General features: G+C 41.0%; 1 protein-coding gene across 1 annotated transcript in view; it reads right to left on the reverse strand.

The window, feature by feature from the left end:
- The window catches only part of LOC136678457 (neural-cadherin-like), a 176,267-nt gene that overhangs the window by 45,182 nt on the left and 110,455 nt on the right, over positions 1–20,630 (reverse strand). Inside the window, exons 22-23 of the mRNA XM_066656510.1 lie at positions 19,350–19,627; positions 7,951–8,165 (exon numbers count right to left, since the gene is read on the reverse strand). Coding sequence (XP_066512607.1) covers positions 7,951–8,165; positions 19,350–19,627 — 493 coding nt within the window. The remainder of the gene's footprint in view (positions 1–7,950; positions 8,166–19,349; positions 19,628–20,630) is intronic.

Here is a 20,630-nt window from a genome sequence, read left to right on the forward strand (position 1 = left end):
GTGTGTCTAACAGAACAGCCAATGATTAGATAAAGCAGCAGATCTACAAAGCACACCTATATGGTTTGTGGAGCTGGTAATACGAACAACGCATATAAAAAAGTCATTTTAATGTATTGGCTGATTGGAACACATAGTGCTTTAAAGTACATCAATCAATGGCTTGAGAAATGACATAGTGATTTTCTTAAAATTCCTCAAGAAAAGTAAAATCAGACATAGAATAGAATGAAGAAAGTGTCTGCCCATTGCAGTAAACATGGAATTATCTCAGAAAACCTGAGCACAGTATGAGTCTCCTTTGTTGTTCTACCTGATCTCCACAGGAGAAACTACAGTGACATTATGGGCCTCTCCTCAGTTTGTTCTTTACTATGTAAATGTAGCAGACTCTACCCTCAAACTCATTCTCAAACTGTCTGCATCTCCTCGTCTTCTTCCAAGCCCATCGACCCCTAATGAACACATCAAACTTGCATAGGCAGCTTCTAATTTAGAAAAATTGGATGGTCTGAAAAACAAAGGAATATAGGAGGCCATTATTCACAAATATAAGCTGGAGTCATAATTTGATTTATGCTCTGCATTATGTTTCAGTATCACAAAATTAACCTCACATCAAATCAATCTATAGGCAAATTAAAAGTCTTGGTTAACCGGTGTGAATAATGAGATGGAAACAAAGAAAAAAAGATAGGTCCTGTTTTGTGTTTGTGCAACCCTTGGGAAAGAACATTACAGCAGAAAAAAAGAGATGAATATAACCGAGGGGCACTGATATAGATTTCTGGGCTCACAAATGCTGACTGATAACTGATAACTGTATCAATAACTGATCATTTTACGTTTATGTTCAATGTCAAGAGACCAAAGGGGACCCAGGGCTGTAGAGCAGTGGACCTGCTTCCAACCAAAACATTTGTTATGGGTCAGAAAGTCCATCCAACGTCATTACCTTATCTAACCAATGGTTTCATGATCGAATGCAATCAAATCCTCACAGAAATGCTTCAACTGAACATGAACTCTGAGGCTTTTTAAAATATATATTTGTTAGTAATTAGTTTAGTTTGTAATTACGTGCCCAGGGTCTACAGATGGCTATCTCTGGCATATTTACATAGATATGGAAATTGAAATGTTGATAAATGTACTTTGCTCATGTCAGCACCAACTGAAATTGTGTGGTAGTTGTTTTTGTTTTGGGTAAATGTGGTACTGTAGGCGCTGTTGTGACTGAAGGATGTCTAAGGACAAAAAAGCAGTGGAATCTGCAATCATTCACTGGGTCATTCCTATTTTTAACGTTGGTAAGAACGTTCGTCTAGAGCCAGTATCAGTTAAGTGTTAGTAAATAAATATTCCACAGGGAGACTTCCTCAAGGACTCTCCTCAAAGCCTACGCCGCAGCTGAAGTAGGACTGGCCTTCGAATGGGGAAAAATAATGCAAATTTGGATAAACTTTAATATTGAGTTCTAAAGTGTATTTTAAAAAGCCTTGTAAATATCACCACACATTCATTAGTCAAGTGTGAACTAACTAAAGACTTTTACATGCATGAATATGTAGCTACACTTGGCACTTGCCTGGACGTGGAATCAAACCACATCAAAAGAGAGAGCTGTATGTTTTCTGTGAGCTCAAATCAAGGGAATGTAGTTCATTTATCACCCCAATTACAATACACCCCCTAAACATAATTTGAAATCCTAATTAAAGAGACCCTCATCAGTATTAGTTTCGCATCTTCACCTTGATTAAGAAGTGATCCAAGTGAACCGCCTTGTCACAATGGGACAATAAATGCCATTTGATTTCCTCTGCATCATTAGCGCCCAAGGCATGCTTTAACACCATGACAATGCTATGACACCCACCTGCCTCAGCGAAGCCTTGGGAGACTACTTTCCATTCATTGGCTGTCCTTAATCAACCAAATTTAATTTGTCAGTCTAATTTGTCTATTGATTAGACATGCTCACCTTTGTACCTCTCAGAATCTTTGCGCAACCTTGAAAAGAGACTCTATCTGGAGACCGAACCTGCAAAGGGTCTTGGCACACAAATATTCTTGCCCTTTTCAACCGATGAGATTAATCGAGAGAAAAGCCAGGGGTCAGGAAGGAAACGGGAGTCCAGCCTGGCAGAGAAGATTGTGTTGACAGAGAGAAAGAAGAAGAAAAAAATGGAGGGGAGAGTGGAAAAAAGACTGAGGTAAAAAGTGAGTGGGAATGGGGCTTTATAACAAATACCACATGCAGAATTCATATGTGCTGAAAGGAATTGCACATATAAGCTCTGTAAATTATGAGCCTGCAGCACATGGTCTGATTCAAAGGCGTGGGTATGTATATGCTTCATGGATGAGCTGAAGACCGTCTACCAACCCAAGAGCGTTTATTATGTATTCTCGTCCTTTGCTAAGCTGGTGGTCAGATTTTCCAATTTCCGTTTACAGGGGGGTCGAGAAAACACTAATCACTCACCATAACCTCTTCCATGAAACAAAACCAGTGTCCTAGCAACACATGCAATCAATCACGCTCGGTTAAGCTACAGAGGTCTCCGCCAGGGTGAAATATGTTTATATTATGTTTTAAAAGCTTTCATAAAGGCTTCGTTAAGCTTCGTACACACACAAAGTAACGTTAGCACTTTGTTTAGCCTGGATCTAAACATCTTACAGATTTAATTAGATTAGTTAAACCCTTACAGCCCTGCGCTATATTAAATAAAAGTGCTTATTATTCTGTATTAACAGAAAGAGACGAGAGAAAAGAGAGACTAAAAATTGGACGCAGGAGGAGTACATGGGTGATGGTGTGTGTCTGAGAGAGAAACAGAGGGAGAGGGAGCAACATATAGAAAGAGGGAGAGGAGCATTTGTGCGTGGGAGTGTGTGTGCACTGAGAGAGAGAGAGAGTGTGAACGAGAGCGAGCAGCTCGAGCGGAAGTGTTGGGGCAGCAGCAGCATCAGTATCTTTAATAGGGAGAGCAGAGGCGTGAAGCTGGCAGGCAGTAGGCCAATGATAAGGTTTAATAGGTTGCACTAAAAAACAGCAGAGAATAATAAGGTCTGATGGAGTGAAACCAGAAGAGTGCAGAGAGAAAAAGAGAGAGAGAGAGAGAGAGAAAGAGAGAGAGACGCACTGTAGCTACACTCGTTTAGCTGTCTCTTCTCCTTCACTTTGCCATTCATCATTCATCATCCCCTTCTTCCCCTCCTCCTTTTGCACTCCTTTACTCCTTCTATCTCAACCAGTCATTTGCACTTCTCTTTTTCGATCGCACCCTCTCAGACATATACATCTTCTCTCTAGCTCCAACAGACTTCTATTCTTCAACCTAGCAATTCTCCCCATTGCCACCACTTGTTATCTACTACCGTCTCCATCTCTTTCTATTTCTTTCTCTGTATCCCTCACCCTTACTCTCTCTTTTATCTATCTCTTTCTCTACTCGCTCTTCATTCCTCTCCAACTCTCTCTTGGCACTAGACGCTTGCATGTCCTCACTAGCCTCTCCTCTCGTTTCTCTCTCTATCCCGCTGACTATCACTGTGACTGGCCACAGATGGATCCAGTGGGTGAGAACACTTTTACAAACCTTACAGCATGAATGGGCCGGATTCAATTTAGATATGGTGCCTGACTGATCATCTGTTGCATGAGAAAAGTTCACACGGCATTACGTAAGCACAAACACACACACACACACACACACACACACACACACACACACACACACACACACACATATTGCATTGTACAACAAGCAAACTTTCACTCCATATCTCTGCAGCTGGCTTCTCCACATGCCACTATTCACTCACTCACTTTTCTGTCACTTCCCATCACTCTTTTCCTACCCCCCTCATCACTGCATTCGTCCTCTCCCTGTAAATTCTTCTCACTCCTTCCCCACTCTCTGGTTTTGTCTTTTGGAGACATGGTGGCGGTGGGTTAGTGTGTGTTGCGTTGGTACAAGTGTCCATTCACTGTCCACTTTATTAGAAACACCTACCTTTTTGGTCCACCTTGTAGATATAAAGTCAGAGACATAGCTCATCCCCTAGTCCTTCATCAGTTGATAGGTGAGACCACCACAGGACGCTGTGGGCCGGGTATTTTTGGTTGGTGAACAATTCTCAGCCAGTAGTGACACTAAAGGCTTTAAAAACTCCAGCATCACTGCTGTGTCTGATCCATTCGTACAAGCACAACACACACTAACACACAACCACCACATCACGGAGAGTGGTCCATCACACACATCATACCTGCTCTGTGGTGGTCTGTAGGATTCCTGACCACGGTAACTGCAGAGCTATAAAGTGCTCCTGTATGATGGATGGGGGTAAGAGAAAGGACATGAAGTGTGGTCATCAAATTCTTGCTTATGAAAAGCATCATGAATTAATCTGCGCTGAAACAGGAGTGCATCATGTCTGCAGTAAGGCGTTTTTTCCCTGATAAGTACAGCACAGCAATGACGTGGTTCCTGTGGTGATTCAGAACCGCAGGAGATACTCACCATCTAAATGACAGAGAGAGCGGGGGAAGGCATGAAGTGAAGGCTGTCAGGCAATGTCTGAGCAACACTGTATTGTCTGAATCAACAAGTGTTGATGGTAGGGAGGGATGTAAATAAATAAAGAAATAAATAAATAACTTAGGAAATCCTCCCATCTGACTCAGACTCCTCTTCCGCACTTCATGACTATTACATAATCACATGACCACAGCTATTGAAGGTGACAGTGATTATTTTTTTCTATTTTTTAAAATAAGTTTACATTTTAAATTTACTTTTAAATTCAAACAATGGCAATAAAAACGTATTCGTTTTCCACTCAGAATGACAGAATGAACCGAAAGCCGTTGAATTCCTACACTGCGACGTTGCAGACGACAAGCAAATAAAACTGATCCCCAAGTTCACCAGTTCTTGTGGTTACTATCTCCACGGCAACGTCTGCAAAGCTGCATGGTGCCATGGGTCATGTAACGTAAGTAGGCGATGAAGTTCAATACTGTGAAAAACAAACAAGAAAATTACAATCTTCAGCCATTTTCCCAGATGCCAACACTGTTCGAGGTAGAACTCTGTTTAATTAGCCTTTAGCCCCATGTTACACTGTCAGCTATTAAAATAAGCTGGCAGGTAAATGAAAGGGCAGCAGTTGTGTGTTTTGTTTAAATTGTATTTTCCCCCTCAGGTTATGAAAGCTGGGATATTTGGCTAGTTGGTGGTTGTCATCCTCAGGGTTGCCATGCCTCTGGGATAAAATGCTTTTAGGTGGCCCTCCTCAGCTGTAACCAAACTCTGGATTAAACAAACAAGCCCTTTTTTTTCCTCAGTCCAGAAACTAAGAGCATATGCATGGCCCCCTTCTTCAAGTTACACAATCTGACCCTAAATTTTCGCCTGAGACACATTTGAGGCCAACTGAAGTGCCAGGTAATTTTTTTTAATCTTGTTTTCCACTTGTTATCAGATCAAATGACACAGATGTTAATGCAGAGTCTGGTAAAGGGGCCACTGACGCACAGTGAAAAACCAACCAGGAAGATATTATCTAATATACATCATGAAAAAAATGAACTTTCCCAAAGAAAAAGTAAAGTTTCTCAAGTCTAAAATCACCCAAATCTAGCAGTTGTCTAAAGTGACTTTTGTGGCCTATGGTTGAGGTTCTGATTGTTTATAAAGGTTTGAAAGGTATAAGAGATATTTTGGGGGTGCATTATGGTAAACATTTAGATGACTGTTGATGTCTAGTGTTTGTTAGCACAGTTAGCCTTGGAACTCCAGTTTAAACCTAAAACACCAAGTCTCCAAACATGTCTTGGCTGATGAACTTCATCTGTGTTCATTCATTTACTTGTTATCTTTAAGATACTCAGAAACTATCTTTGTTAATATGATCATAGTGTGTTTAAGTGTTTTATCACGATGCCATCATTAAGCTTATACTATCAAAGTTGTATGAATAACCAACCAAAGATGTATTCAAAATAGCTAAACTTCTGTGGTCATGGTGTTCTCACGCACATGAGAATGTGAATGATGTGTTCAGATGTATATAATAAGAAGCATATCGCGAGCAGAGACTGTGAAAGCTATGCACAACACGTAGACAGACATTGGTGAGTTCATTAGAGCTCTAAATGTGTACACCCCATTGTAATTACTCTGTGAAATGAATGACAAATAAGGCTTTACTGCATAATGAGTGCCTTCGTTAACCCCTGACACACTACTGCTCACACACTTTCAGCTCAGACCACAGTCTTACAGAGAAGGCTACACCCCACAGACTCACTTTAATGACCTGGGTCTTACACTCACATATTCTCTCTTTCTCTTGATCTCTGGCTCATACACTTTATTTCTTACTTTTTTTTTGCTGCTTGTTTAGTGAAGCAAATCTCCCATGAGTCCTCGCATGTTTCAGTCTTCAGACTTTTATATTAAAAACACTAAATCTTAACTGAGGGGGCCAATACTCTGTGTAACTCTCGCTCGTCCTGTCTCTCCTGTGATCTTGCTCTTGAATAAATAAGCACATAAACTTTTGTTATCTCTTTCTGTCTCTGTCTATCTGAAATGGAGTCTTTCTGCTTGCTCCTATCGCTGATGAGGCTCCATGAAGAGCATTCACTCCAATTTAAACACCACTTTGCCTGAAAAGTTTAGACTTATGCATTACTGGTTCGTTTCTTCCATCCTGAGAGAAGAGAATATACTTTGACTTTGTGACTGTGTTCTATTATTCATTTTAGTAATGATTTAGAAAATGTTTCCATCTATGATTCTTAAGGAGATGATTTCCAAGTCGAAAAAATTCTCAATTTCACCACTGTCCAGTTTCAAATGAATTCTTTAAGTGATGATTAAAATGTACGCTGAGTTTTGTACAAATTATTCAGTGCATTCTTACAATCCACGATGATTGGAATGACATATAGTGTTTGAGATGATTACTCAGGGTTATTACAAGGTTATCAAACACAGTTCGACATTCTGTTTAAAATAATTCAGACACTGAAGCATTTCTTCTGTTTTTAAGGAATCACTTTTCCATTTAAACACATGCTCACACTTAAAAATGTTTCACCGCTGCTAAGACTGGACAAGCAAGCAGTTCATTCATTCATTCATTGTCTGTAACCCTTATCCAGTTCAGGGTCGCGGTGGGTCCAGAGCCTACCTGGAATCATTGGGCGCAAGGCGGGAATACACCCTGGAGGGGGCGCCAGTCCTTCACAGGGCGACACACACTCACACCTACGGACACTTTTGAGTCACCAATCCACCTAGCAACGTGTGTTTTTGGACTGTGGGAGGAAACCGGACCACCTGGAGGAAACCCACGCCGACACAGGGAGAACACACTAACTCCTCACAGACAGTCACCCGGAGCGGGAATCGAACCCACAACCTCCAGGTCCCTGGAGCTGTGTGACTGCAACACTACCTGCTGCACAAGCAAGCAGTGCTACTAACAAATAGAAGTGGCTAATATATGAGTCTTGGATTCAGGGGCTCAAACGTTCTTCATCATTCAATGTGGAAATAATTAGTTATTTTTACTGTGCTGTTAAACATAGTTTTAATCAAACTGATCACTGAGTGTTTAGGATCAATTTAGTGCATCCAATTTCCTTTTGAATGTTTTGGGATGATTCACAATTATTAAAAAACTAACTTTTCCATTTCAGTATTAAAAATAGACAATAAAAATAAGACAGCAAGCTGTTATTTAGATGAGCGTGTTTGAAAACAGACAAAAAGATAATAATAATTTGGCCAAAATGAGCAAAGGGATCTACTTCATTAAGTGCTAATATAACCAATGTTAATTAGCTGTTCCTAAACTGATGTAGTCGAGTTGCCGCTTTCCTGGATGCTTTTCACTGTAGTAAACGAAACGCAGTTGACTCACCTATGGCCATGAAGTCCTCCGGTTCCCAGGGTTGCAGCTGGGCCAGGGGTCCACTGTAGAGCAGCAGGCCATCTGCCACCTCCGTGATGAACTCCAGCGAGAGGTGACTCTCAAAACACGGCCTTATTGGGGGAAACCAAGCATAGCCGTTGCCATGGAAACTGTGCTTGGTCTGTTGGCATTCAGGTCCCTCAAACTGAGCTGGGCACTGACATCTAGGGCACACACACATAAAGCAAACACATCAGAAAAAAAAAATCACAGAAACATTAAAAGTAGGGGAACGAGGGAGGATGGATATAACAGGCCATGCAAGGACACATGGGACAGCTTAACTGGCCTGAGGTCACAACTCAGCCTCCATAGACTAAAACAACATCCTTCTGCTTGACTGGGCAGAAATCATGACCTTAAAAACACAGGGAAACTGAAATACAAAACAGACAGCTAATTGCATACACACAGATTTGAACAAATGTTATGTACTGTGCCACAATATGGAGGCTTGTGTATTAGGGGAATTAATATCTGACTGCAGAATGGTTTAGTCTAATTCAACATGATTTGTTTGTGATTATACAAACGTACTCACATAGTCCAATACATAAGATATTTTATTATTTAAAATGATCTCTGATTAGAGGTTTCTTAACAACCATGCGAGATGTGGTAGACCTCCAAAACTTACACCATCAGCACTTAAATCTTTCAGAGACTTTCAGGTCTCAAGCTTTAATCTTGCTTCATTCATTCATTATCTGTAACTGCTTCAGGGTCGCGGTGGGTCCAGAGCCTACCTGGAATCATTGGGTGCAAGGCAGGAATACACCCTGGAGGGGGCGCCTATCCTTCACAGGGCAACACAGACACACACATTCACTCACACCTACGGACAGTTTTGAGTCGCCAATCCACTACCAACGTGTGTTTTAGGACTGTGGGAGGAAACCGGAGCACCCGGAGGAAACCCACGCGGACACAGGGAGAACACACCAACTCCTCACCGACAATCACCCGGAGGAATCCCACGCAGACACAGGGAGAACACACCACACTCCTCACAGACAGTCACCCGGAGGAAACCCACGCGGACACAGGGAGAACACACCACACTCCTCACAGACAGTCACCCGGAGCGGGAATCGAACCCACAACCTCCAGGTCCCTGGAGCTGTGTGACTGCGACACTACCTGCTGCGCCATCGTGCCGCCCCCAAAGTACAATAAATATGTTTTAATTCACTGTTTTGAAATATCAGATTAAAATATTGTGCAGTAATGAAGGTTGGCAAAAAACAAATACCACTGTCGTGTATTCAAATATTAATAACTTCTTCATCACTGATTCAGATCAAAGCGTCATAACACACTGAAACCCGATTGTTTTCTGAAGTGTATTCATGCATACACAGATTCGACAGGAACAGGGACAACGAGTCTGCAGTTATCCCTTATTACTTGTGACTTCTCTTCCCAGTTTGAGTCTACCTGTTGCAGACACACTAGACGTGGTAAATGCAGCACACATACACTGTATCATTCACTAAAAGGCATCAGTCACAATTGCTTTCCTTTGATTTGCCACCGAAACCACTGCTATTTTCACGGCTCCCCTGCCTTTATGTCGCTTCGATGAATATAATCATAGTTTTTGAAAAATACATGAAACTTGCTTTTCTCTCTTTCTTCCCCTCGTCTAGATCTCTCTCTCATTCCTTCTCAATCACTTACACTTGGTAGCTTCTCCATAGCAGTTTTTTTTTTCATTTTCTTTATTCTCTCTCTCTCTCTCTCTCTCTCTCTCTCTCTCTCTCTCTGCCTGCCAGAGGCCTCTGATTTTGTGATTGAAAGGCAAATGATGTTGTGAGATGACGGCGTCCCGGCAAGTCTGACAGACGCAGGATCCGAGCATTACTCAGGAAGAATCTGCATCCAATAACAGAATAGCACACTCCATGCTGCCTGTTGTAGCAACACCGCTAATCAAAGATGGGTCCATGTTTACTAAAACAACACACCATGGCAGGAGACGGGCATGATGAAACGCAGACAAGAGAGAACGTGTTTATAGTGATGATCAACATGGAAGCGGAGGGAGGAGGAGACGGCCCATGCATCATACACAAGGCTGGGTTCGGCGCTCTTCAACGAGGTGGACATTTTCACAAAGCCGCTCCCACTTGCAGGCAATTAAAGTTAGCAGACGCTTTTACGGCACTGAATTATACCTTGAAATAAAAGATTCACTTGGTGAAATTTCACTCCAGTCAAAGCTGCAAAAAGGAGAGGATGAAACCACAGGACAGACGAGATCCAGGGCTCGATCTAACGGCGAGATTTCCCGAGACAAAGCCAGCTGTCTAAAGCATGAGAATAAGAACAGCAATGGACTTACAGCGTACTAAGGATTGATTCGCAAATAGATGGTTTAACGCAGTAAAAGGAGATCGGCATCACAAAAAAAAGCGTCCATCCAGAAATTCGCATTTACAGTACGTCTTTATTGCAGTCTCAGATTTGCTCATGCATCGGAGTCATTTACAAAACATTCATCACACATCACGACAGGCGATGCGAGAGCACAACGGAATTCTAATGGGCAGCAGCAAAGAATTTACTGTGATAATATCGCCGTTATTGCATTTCTTATACGAGGACATTGATTAATGTCAGTCTCCTGGAGAAACCCAATCCAGATAGTTTTCCAGCCCAGTGCAGCAAATTTTCTCCCCAGACACACATCCAGGACGCAGCAAAGGGCTGGGCCTGCTCGCAATAAGCCGACATTTCACTCACCAATCAATACAATAAGACTAGAATCAACTGGAGGACCTTTTAAGCTAAAGTTTCACAAAGAGCCACAAGCAGCCCATGTCACCAGACTCCGTGTTTATGAGCAGGGTTTGGGTTACAGCCTGAGCCCTGGTATCTGGCGCTGGTTAGAGTTTTTTGGCCTCTTTTTAACTCGTCACATATGGACAACTATGGACGGTTAAGAGGCTGCTTTGTGCAGATGAGTGTTCATGCATAAGACCATAAGGTCAAGTGACACAAGCAATAAGAGAGGAACTGGACCATCAAAGACTTTCGGAACTGGACCGGAATAGAGACACAGACAAGCAGAAAGAGAGGAAAGAACATTTTAACAGTTTGTGGTAGTTGGTCCTTTTTGTTTCCTTTCTGTCATCGACATTTGAAGCCGTATACAAGGTAGATTTGTCTGCATTAGGGAAAGAAAGATTAACATGTAGAGAGAGAGAGAGAGAGAGAGAGAGAGAGAGAGAGAGAGAGAGAGAGAGAGAGAGAGAGAGAGAGAGAGAGAGAGATTTAAACAGAAAGAAAGAAAGATTAACATGTAGAGAGAGAGAGAGATTTAAACATTTAAAAAAGAAAGAAAGAAAGAAAGAAAGAAAGAAAGAAAGAAAGAAAGAAAGAAAGAAAAAGAAAAGACAGAAAAACGGCAGAAAACTGAGAAAGAGACAAGGAGAAGAAACAAAATGAGAGAGGGAAGAGAGCTACAAGGGGTTAAAAGAAGCATAGAGAAAAACTAAGTCAGACAAGCAGAGGAGAGAGACAGACAGACTGACAGAGAGAGAGAGAGAGAGAGAGAGAGAGAGAGATTTAAAAAGAAAGAAAGAATGATTAACATGTAGAGAGAGAGAGAGAGATTTAAAGAGAAAAAAAGATTAACATGTAGAGTGAGAGAGAGAGAGAGAGAAAGAGAGATATTAAACAGAAAGAAAGAAAGAAAGATTAACATGTAGAGCAAGAGCGAGATAGAGAGATTTAAACATTTAAAAAAGAAAGAAAGAAAGAAAGAAAGGAAAGAGACAGAAAAACGGCAGAAAACTGAGAAAGAGACAAGGAGAAGAGACAAAATGAGAGAGGGAAGAGAGCTACAAGGGGTTAAAAGAAGCATAGAGAAAAACTAAATCAGACAAGTAGAGGAGAGAGAGAGAGAGAGAGAGAGAGAGAGAGAGAGAGAGAGAGAGAGAGACATACCCTCTGTTACAAGAAACACCAGCAGCTGATAATCATCAGCTAGGTGAGGCAAGGTCACAGCTTTCACAGAGAGAGGTCACAGAGAGAGAGAGAGAGAGAGAGAGAGAGAGAGAGAGAGAAATTTAACCAGAAAGAAAGAAAGAAAGAAAGAAAGAAAGAAAGAAAAAGAAAAGACAGAAAAACAACTGAAAACTGGGAAAGAGACAAGGAGAAGAGACAAAATGTGATAGAGGGAAGAGAGCTACAAGGGGTTAAAAGAAGCATAGAGAAAAACTAAGTCAGACAAATAGAGGAGACAGAGAGAGAGAGAGAGAGAGAGAGAGAGAGACATACCCTCTGTTACAAGAAACACCAGCAGCTGATAATCATCAGCTAGGTGAGGCAAGGTCACAGCTTTCAAAGATTAAGTTCAAAATGTCACACCATCGACTACAGGCCTGGCAGGCCATCGAATCACGCCATTCGCCCAACTTGATAATCACAATTCTTTGCCTGGGGGTATGCAGTGAGTTCATCACCACTAGTCCAGTCTCTCCAATCTGAAAGTAGCCATGTTAAGTGGGCGGATGAGTGTTTACAAGGCGATCATTGCCTCTGCAATTCCCAGAATGCCTCAGACCTCTCTTTCAGGTTGTCTCCTTTAGTCTGAGCCTTTATTTCAGCCACGGTGGCCTAAACACAATTCTCTCACTCACGCTGGCTTGTTTTATCTCTGCACCTTGTTGTGTTCATTTCCTGCTTGCATACCCAGCATGAGCGATGCTATTTCTTTGCGGGTGAGAAGCCCAATGTAATCTCCCTCCTGTCCTCCATTTCGAAGCCCCGTATCTACATGCTGTTCCTTAAATCTTGAGTGTCATCGCTCGCTGGGTGTTCGGGGCGAGTGTAGACTACATATCTCAAGATCTTGGCTCAAACGATTGTGATAAATGCAGCTGGTCTGTCAGAAAATGTTAACACCGGCCTCCCGCGCTTATCTCTTTTGGCAGAGCTTGCATTTGGGTTGAACCGGGGCAGATGAGGGTGGAGTGGAGAAATGAGGGTCTATCTGAAGTGCCTTTAGCGCTGGGCGTTTTCTTCTGGGGAAGCGCTGCTATTGCTTTATCCGGTTAGCTGTGACAGAACGTGGGCTGCTGGCTGATGCCACTCCATGAAACCTCAGAAAGTGCCTACATTGCTAATCAGCCAGTGCTATTTAATCAGCCAGCGGCATGGGGGAGGAAGTGGCTCAATGGGTTAGGCTCCACCATGAGAAGACGAGGACTGCTAGTTCTAATCTCCAGAGATTCACGGACGTAAGTGTGTGTTCGTTCTGCACCCAACGACTGTTCTAATAGTCTGGAGTTCGGTTCAGACTGCTGCTGGGGTGCCTCCAAGCAAGTAACTTGACCCCAAGCTGCTTCGGGAAAGCTGAAGACCGACACCAGGGCTCTCCCTAGACTTTACTACAGCACAGCGGTGATGTGACAGAGCAGCCTAGTCCAATCACCCTGCTGTAATTAAATAAAGATTCAAGACTGACCTTCTTTGATTCCAAGGGATGCCCCATTTAAACCTCACTGAGGGGTTTCAATGGATCCACTGGATAGTGCAGGGGGTAATTGACCTGAGATCCATGACAGAGTGAGGGGCCCAGTCACAATCTAGTAATTCTCATAAAGATACTAATGAAATGTTAACTTACAGATCCAATTTCTTAACAATACAGTACAGTAATGTTAAGAAGATTAATATTAAATTGATTAGACATTCTGAATGTCAGTTTTCAATTAATTGCCAATCCCTACTTCACATTTTGCAATATTTAATCAAAATTTGCTTTTTAATCAAACATTTTAATTCTCAGGAATGTATATAGTCCTCTGTTTGAACCAGTGGTATGTGAGAAGTCAGCCAAATGTGATACATTATTATTACGAATTATGGAGATGAGCTTAATTTTAGATGCAGTTATTTGAAGGAACAACCTTGTTTGAGATGCAACATTACACTAAAAAATGCAAATCTTTGAACTCATTAAAATTAAGCAGGTACAGCTACTTTCCTGGAACTATTTAATTAAATGTGTGGAATTGTAGACACAACACAATTAGGTAAGATCTTTTTTTCTTGAGTAAAGTTAATAACTATGTAAATTACACTGTCAAATTTTGAACAGACTTAAAATGACTTTAGAATGAGGGTTTAAAGGCTAAGCACCAGCGATATGAAAGTGTCAAACAAACAAATACAGTGGAATTTGAGTTTGAGTAAATTTTGTTTATTGATAGTCAGAAAACATGTTATTTCTTATTAATTCAAGGAATAAGGTTTAAAAGACCGTTGGCCCCGCACCCCAACGGTGTTCGGAAACTCTAATAGGCGTCTTGCCTGTGACGTAGATGGTGGACAACAACTCTAGAAGTTGCACTTAATTTAATGCAAAATGACGAAAAGGTGTGTTGTTTTTGGCTGCAATCATTCAATGTACAGTGGGACATCTGTGCACAAATGGCCCAAAGATCCCAAAATATCCAGAAAATGGACTAAATTTGTCCACTTTAAACGGGCACTTTGGAAAGGACCATCCGCTCACTCCGTTATCTGTAGCTCATTTCACTGGCGCTTTTCCAACAATATGGGCATGTAAGGACACCAACGAAAGGTGTTCAAGAGCCTCTGTAACATGGAGGTAAACAGGGTAAGGACACTCACTCCGCCTGTTTTAGTTGGTGTTAGTTAACGTTAGCTTGACTTGCTAAACTCGGCTCAGATTATACTCGGCTACGTAGCTGCATTACGGAGGTTTATAGTGTCGGATGAATTCGAGTTCGACTTCGATCACATTTACAAGAATAACGGTACCTCTAAATTTGAGCCTCTAAACTGTCATAACAGTCAGTCATAACGGTGTTTTACTGCGGCGTTGTTCAGCTGTTGTCCACCAGTGACATCACAGTTGGTTCAAGAATTTCCGTAGTGAGCTCGGGTTTTTCCGTCAATTTAATAAAATTGTCAGTTTTAAAGCAAATTAAGCTGCTATTTTTATTTTAATTCATACTTATATCTGTCAGTAACTACAATAATGTGAAATATTCATGGAGGTCAATTAAATGGTGCTTAGCCTTTAATTTGCCCTTGAACTTCAACTCTTTTATCCTAATTTAAATAACCACATACAAGTTCTTATAGGAGTGAACTGTAGAAAGACATTGCCTTAATTAAAACTTAATGTTTTCACCAAATGTCTGTATTTTATTTATTTATATTATTTTACTTTATTTTTTGGAAGTATTTGTACTGATTGTAAATGCTTTGCTTTAAAATTAAAATAAAGAATCCTGCCACAAGTTTGGTGTAAACTATGACAACATTCTAAAGCCCTGACAGTGGATTTAATGAGCAAATCATGTAATTTCAGCATGTGCTGTCTCCACTAGCTTCCTTGAGTCTCCACACATGGCTTGTGACAGAAGGCAAACCTGCGTCACTGTTACCTTACTTTCAGTATTTCAATTACAGCCAGAGTGTTAGAAATCCTCTGCACTGTATTTTAAACACACCTTGCTGAGACAGTGCGTTAGTCGTTACTGACACTAAAATGACTTGGCACTGTGCTTGTGGCCCCAGAAAAGTCATTTAAATTCATCCGCAACAAGCCAGTGTACATCGAGGAAGGGCTGAAAGCTTGGATTAGTACTGGGTTCCAGACACAAAGCTCAGTCGACCGCACCGGTAGCGAGCCCCATTACACGCTTGCTACGGACAGCAGTTCCAAAATCCACAGCTTTACTCACTGCTTTTAATTAAACTACTGAGAACAAAATTAACTTCCAACCATTTCTAGGGGTGATTATAACACAGAGCTGATGACATGTGCTGGAATGGGATTTGAAGACACTGTAGTTTGCATCATTCAGACACAACCTCTTGAGCAGATGGAACTGAAAAAAGAGCAAGATTCAAGAGTAAAGGAACAGATCCAGAGTGCTGATAAATATGGATACTTTTCTTTCATTACCACTCCAGGACCATCTATTAGTTTTTAAATTTATAGATTGTGAAATCAACTGGGTAATCCATCAGGTAAGACATAGGAGTGCCACTGCCATCTCTTTCAGACCAAGGCATTAAATGTTTCTTGGCTGCATTTTAAAATAATAATAAAGAAATATTAAAAAAAATGTTTTTCTATTTTTTGTGAATATACAGTTAAAAATACAGAAAAGACCTTTGTAAGCAGATATTAAACTTACATGTTGTTCAACTGTAGTTTTTGCTTGCATTTCTCTGTTACATATGGAGCTTTTCCACTGCATGGTACCTACTTGGCTCAGCTTGTTTGCTTTTCCACTAAGTGAATCGTGTCCCTGGTCTGGTACTTTTTAAGTCCCTGTTTGTATGCAGTTTCAAGCGAGCGGAGTAAGGATTAAAAGTGATGTGTAAACATTTCAGAGTGCTGTTTGACTAGAGAGACTTGTCAATCACCATGCAATGCAGAATTACAAATTACCCATCTGTAAAATCTCCAATTTACAGCAGTGATTTGGTTTTATCCGCCTCACTCACAACGCCAGCTCGTACCGTGGTCTTTAAAAGAGGAAAAATGCTCCTTGAATTGGTGGCCGGCAACAACTCCAGTGAGAGTCGGACACACAATGAGGGGAAAAAATCTGCTAGTCTTTGGGAACTAAGTGACGTTTAGCGACAACATGCAAAAATTAAAAAACTAGAAACTGTGCTTACATGTTACCACTGCTATTGTTGCCATTTTGAAAGCCTTCAGTCTAGTTTGAGATGGGGGGGGCATATAATTGAAAAGGGACCAGGGCTGAAAAGCATACTGAGTCGTGCTGAGCCAAGCTGGGTCGGTACCATGCAATGGAAAAGCATTCCAAGCATGTACAGTACCATCATGTCTTCAGTATAACAGAAATGCTAGCTAACAAATGTTTATGGAAAAGGCTAGCTGACAAGCTAATATTACTTCTAACCATTTTATAGGTTGTTTGTTATTACAAGCTGATTGACAACTATTTCTGTACTTTGATAAAATGATATGGAAACACAACTCACAGTAGTCTGTATTTATAAATTTCCATTATTATGCTATTATTATGATATTACATTCTTATAGTCCATAAAAATAGCTGTTCAGTTGTAAAAAAACAATTCATAATAATGTTTAATTTAAAAATCAATATGCACGAAGATTAAACAACCTAGTCATGAGCTGCTTCAAAGTAACACAAGATTTCCAAACTAAATGAACAGATTATAAAATGATCTCACAATGGGGCTGATTTTGTGGCCTCTGAAACACTGTAAACCATGCAGTGAACAACACCTTAAACAACATAAACGTAAATTGTAGCAGAAACAAATCTAACTCACCAGATAGACAGCAAAATTCAGTAGATTATTGTGAACAGTGGAACATTTCTTAGATTTCTGCTCAAACTCCTCTCACAACCATTGCCACTAAATGCAGAGTAGGACAATGGGAAAATGCTCAGTCAGAGTGAAAATCAGGGTACAAACTGTGCAATGTAAACCTGGCTTAAGGGTTCACCACATCACTGAGCGAATATAAGTACAACTTTCAGGCATGAAATCTGCGGGCAGACATTAAAGAGGGCATCGTTTGATCTAAAGAGTGCTAGCGAGAGGGGAACTGCTTATAGCTAATGTGGGAAAATAACAACCCAGTAATTAAAAATAGAAAAAAAAGTTATTTATTTTATTAATTGTTATAAATTACTGCCAATTGTGCTGTAAGAACGTGTACTTTTGAACTGTGAACCATGTCCAAATATTTTATTATTAATGTATTGGCTCATGTAATTAATTTATTCATGTATGTATTATATGTCATCAAAGGCACGCTCGCTTTTTACATTGTTTGCATATTTCATGATGAATTAATTAATATAAGAAAATCTTTCTCCACTGAATTATACATGAAAGTTAAGGACATATAAACTTTTATATGTCACATTTTATTAATTTATTTATTGACAGTGATGTTATGCGCGTGAGGATTGTTGATTAAAATAAATGTGCTACTGACAGAAAATACACGAATCAAACGTGTGCAATTTCATTTTAATCAAGCCCCTTGGAAGATGCTCGTGGAAACTGATGATGTGTTTTTCTGCATTTCTAAACACTCTACAGGAGCTGAAATTCTGCTCTTAAACAACAGCTGTAAATGTCTCACATCATTACTACCCAAGATAAGCTGCTCTTTACTCTGTATCCAGTCCATCCCCTCCGTAATACTCACCGAAAAAATAATAATGCACACTGAGCTTCGCAACCCACCAGGATTCGTAGTACTTCCCACATAAGTAAATAGGATCAATTAGATTACATCAGCTGATAGTTCAAACCTGTTTCTTATAGCAACTTATAGCAGACGCTTGCATCATTCTCCACAGTGAGGAGTCCCAGAGCTGCTTCTCATGACAAATTAAAAGCATGGAATGCGTCTTGTGCTGTCTGATTGTGAGCAAATCCCTAAAGAATCGTCCACACTGAAGAGTTAGTTATTAACTCACTGAACACTCAGCTTTTATACCTACGGGAAAATAAAATAAAACACCTTCTACTTCTAGCAATCGCAGGGTGTTATCAGCACACAGCTCCCTCCACATCTCCTTCCAGCCCGGTGTATTGTTATTCTGTGAGAGAAATCAATAGCAGTGCCAGGATTTGATAATTGACTAGCGAGCAACAGAAAAGCTCTGTTGTCCCTCAGATTCGGGCGAATTCTCGGTGGTGAGATTAGCCTTACAAATGGCAGCTCGGACACATCTAGAAAGTTCACTTGATCTTGATTCATTTGATGCCTTCAAAGCAGCTGTTTGTGTTGGAAAAAAAGGGGGAACGGAGAAGGGTAAAAGGCCCAAGCTAACAGTTTCAGACTGTTTCATCACACCGGCTGGAGACCTAATGTAATGCTAACGTGTTCGCTTTAGCCGCTTCCTTAAATAGTGGAGAAACCTTATGCTCAGCTGATGACAGACTGTGAGCAACGCTCCAGCAGAGCAATGCCCTCTATCTCCAGGCCTTACAGCAAGCCAGCATTCACACCGCTCCCAGACTCCCACAGCAATCCTTCAGGCATGTTCCCGAGGACTCCTTCTTAGGATTTACCCCTTCTGAATTTAAAACCTAGCTTTCCTGTTGAAGACATTCTTTCTGAAACCAAACTAAGTAAGTTCAAGAAACAGTATTTTAGCAAATTGAACTTGAATCCCACTAACACACATGTAAATCAGGCCAAAAAGGCAGAAGAATCAAAGCCCTATATACATGCCATTTTGATAATAGCAGCTGTCCATGCCTTATACTCAATGTTTTATATCATTCCAACAACAGGCGCATTCACACACACACACACACAACTTCCTGACCTGTATCCACTCTGTGTGTCCACACACACTCCTCCGTTATGGCAGGGGTTCCAGGGGTAGGTAGAGCAGGCCTGGTGCAGATGTTCTCGTGCAGCACAGCTGCAGACAGCAGTGGCCTCCAGGGTCACTGACACTAAAGCCATGCTCCCCGAGTCCACCACAGTGGGCCGGTCGCTGACACTCAGACGAGTAGAGCAGCCTCCCCCTCCTCCGCAGTCTGCAGCTGCACACTCATCCACATGCACCTGCGTAACGTTCACCTGAAGGAAGGACTGCAGCTGTGAGAGAGAGAGAGCGAGAGAGAGAGAGAGAGAGAGAGAGAGAGAGAGAGAGAGAGAGAGAGAGAGCAATGAGAGAGAGCAATGAGAGAGGTTTGATGAACTCTGAAAGTGAGAAATTGAAATCATTCCAGGGAAAAGCCCCATTCATTTGAAGAAATACTAGGATAAATAGTCATGCATTGTAAAAACATACAGCTTGTATAAAGCCACATATCAAAACCCCAATAAACCTTAATAACAACTAAGGGTTGAATTCATACAATTGATTTCATACAATATCACTTTTTTTGTAATAACCAAAAACACCAAATTCATAGCATTTTTAATCACCCCTTTCAATTTGTGACTTCAGGTAGAGTAAGATATATCCATTGTGAACACAGTTGGTCTATTGAGCATTTCACAAGGACTCCACCTCGAGGAGGTCCACCCAGGTCATGGGTTCTTTTGCAGATATATACCCATTAAACGCTCTCAGACCCAGACCAAAGAACGGATCGAAAGGCTAACCAGTCTTAGACCATGTCCAGAGATATTCTCAGTTCAGTTTGTTTGTGGTTCACATTGTGGTCCTTTGGAATCCTGCGGAGCGAAACGAAAGCAACCTACTCTAAAATAGCCCTTTTAAAGGACATAAAAGCTAAACAAACTCAGACCTTGTGAGTGTCACTTCAGTTTGCTTGAGTTTCCTATTGTGGCCTGAAATCTCCTCATTGATAAAGAAGAAAAGGAAAGAAAAGGCACCTCGACTTACAATGTAAACACAGAAAGAGCTGAGGTCATTTGCAGCTGCTTCTCTTTCTGGTTCACTGGAGTGTTTATTCCTTTAAGAAGAACTGTGCATGACACCTTGTATAAATATATACATGAGTTGCAGTTTTTTTATTATGTGGGCGCCATATTGGTGATTGACTGTTTGGTTTCAGAGTACAGCACTAATGTAAACAAATGGGAACGATGCATACATTTATCTCATACGCAGCTCCCAGAAGCACAAAAC

The sequence above is a fragment of the Hoplias malabaricus genome, chromosome Y, assembly GCF_029633855.1.
Source record: "Hoplias malabaricus isolate fHopMal1 chromosome Y, fHopMal1.hap1, whole genome shotgun sequence".
NCBI classification, from domain to species: Eukaryota; Metazoa; Chordata; class Actinopteri; order Characiformes; family Erythrinidae; genus Hoplias; species Hoplias malabaricus.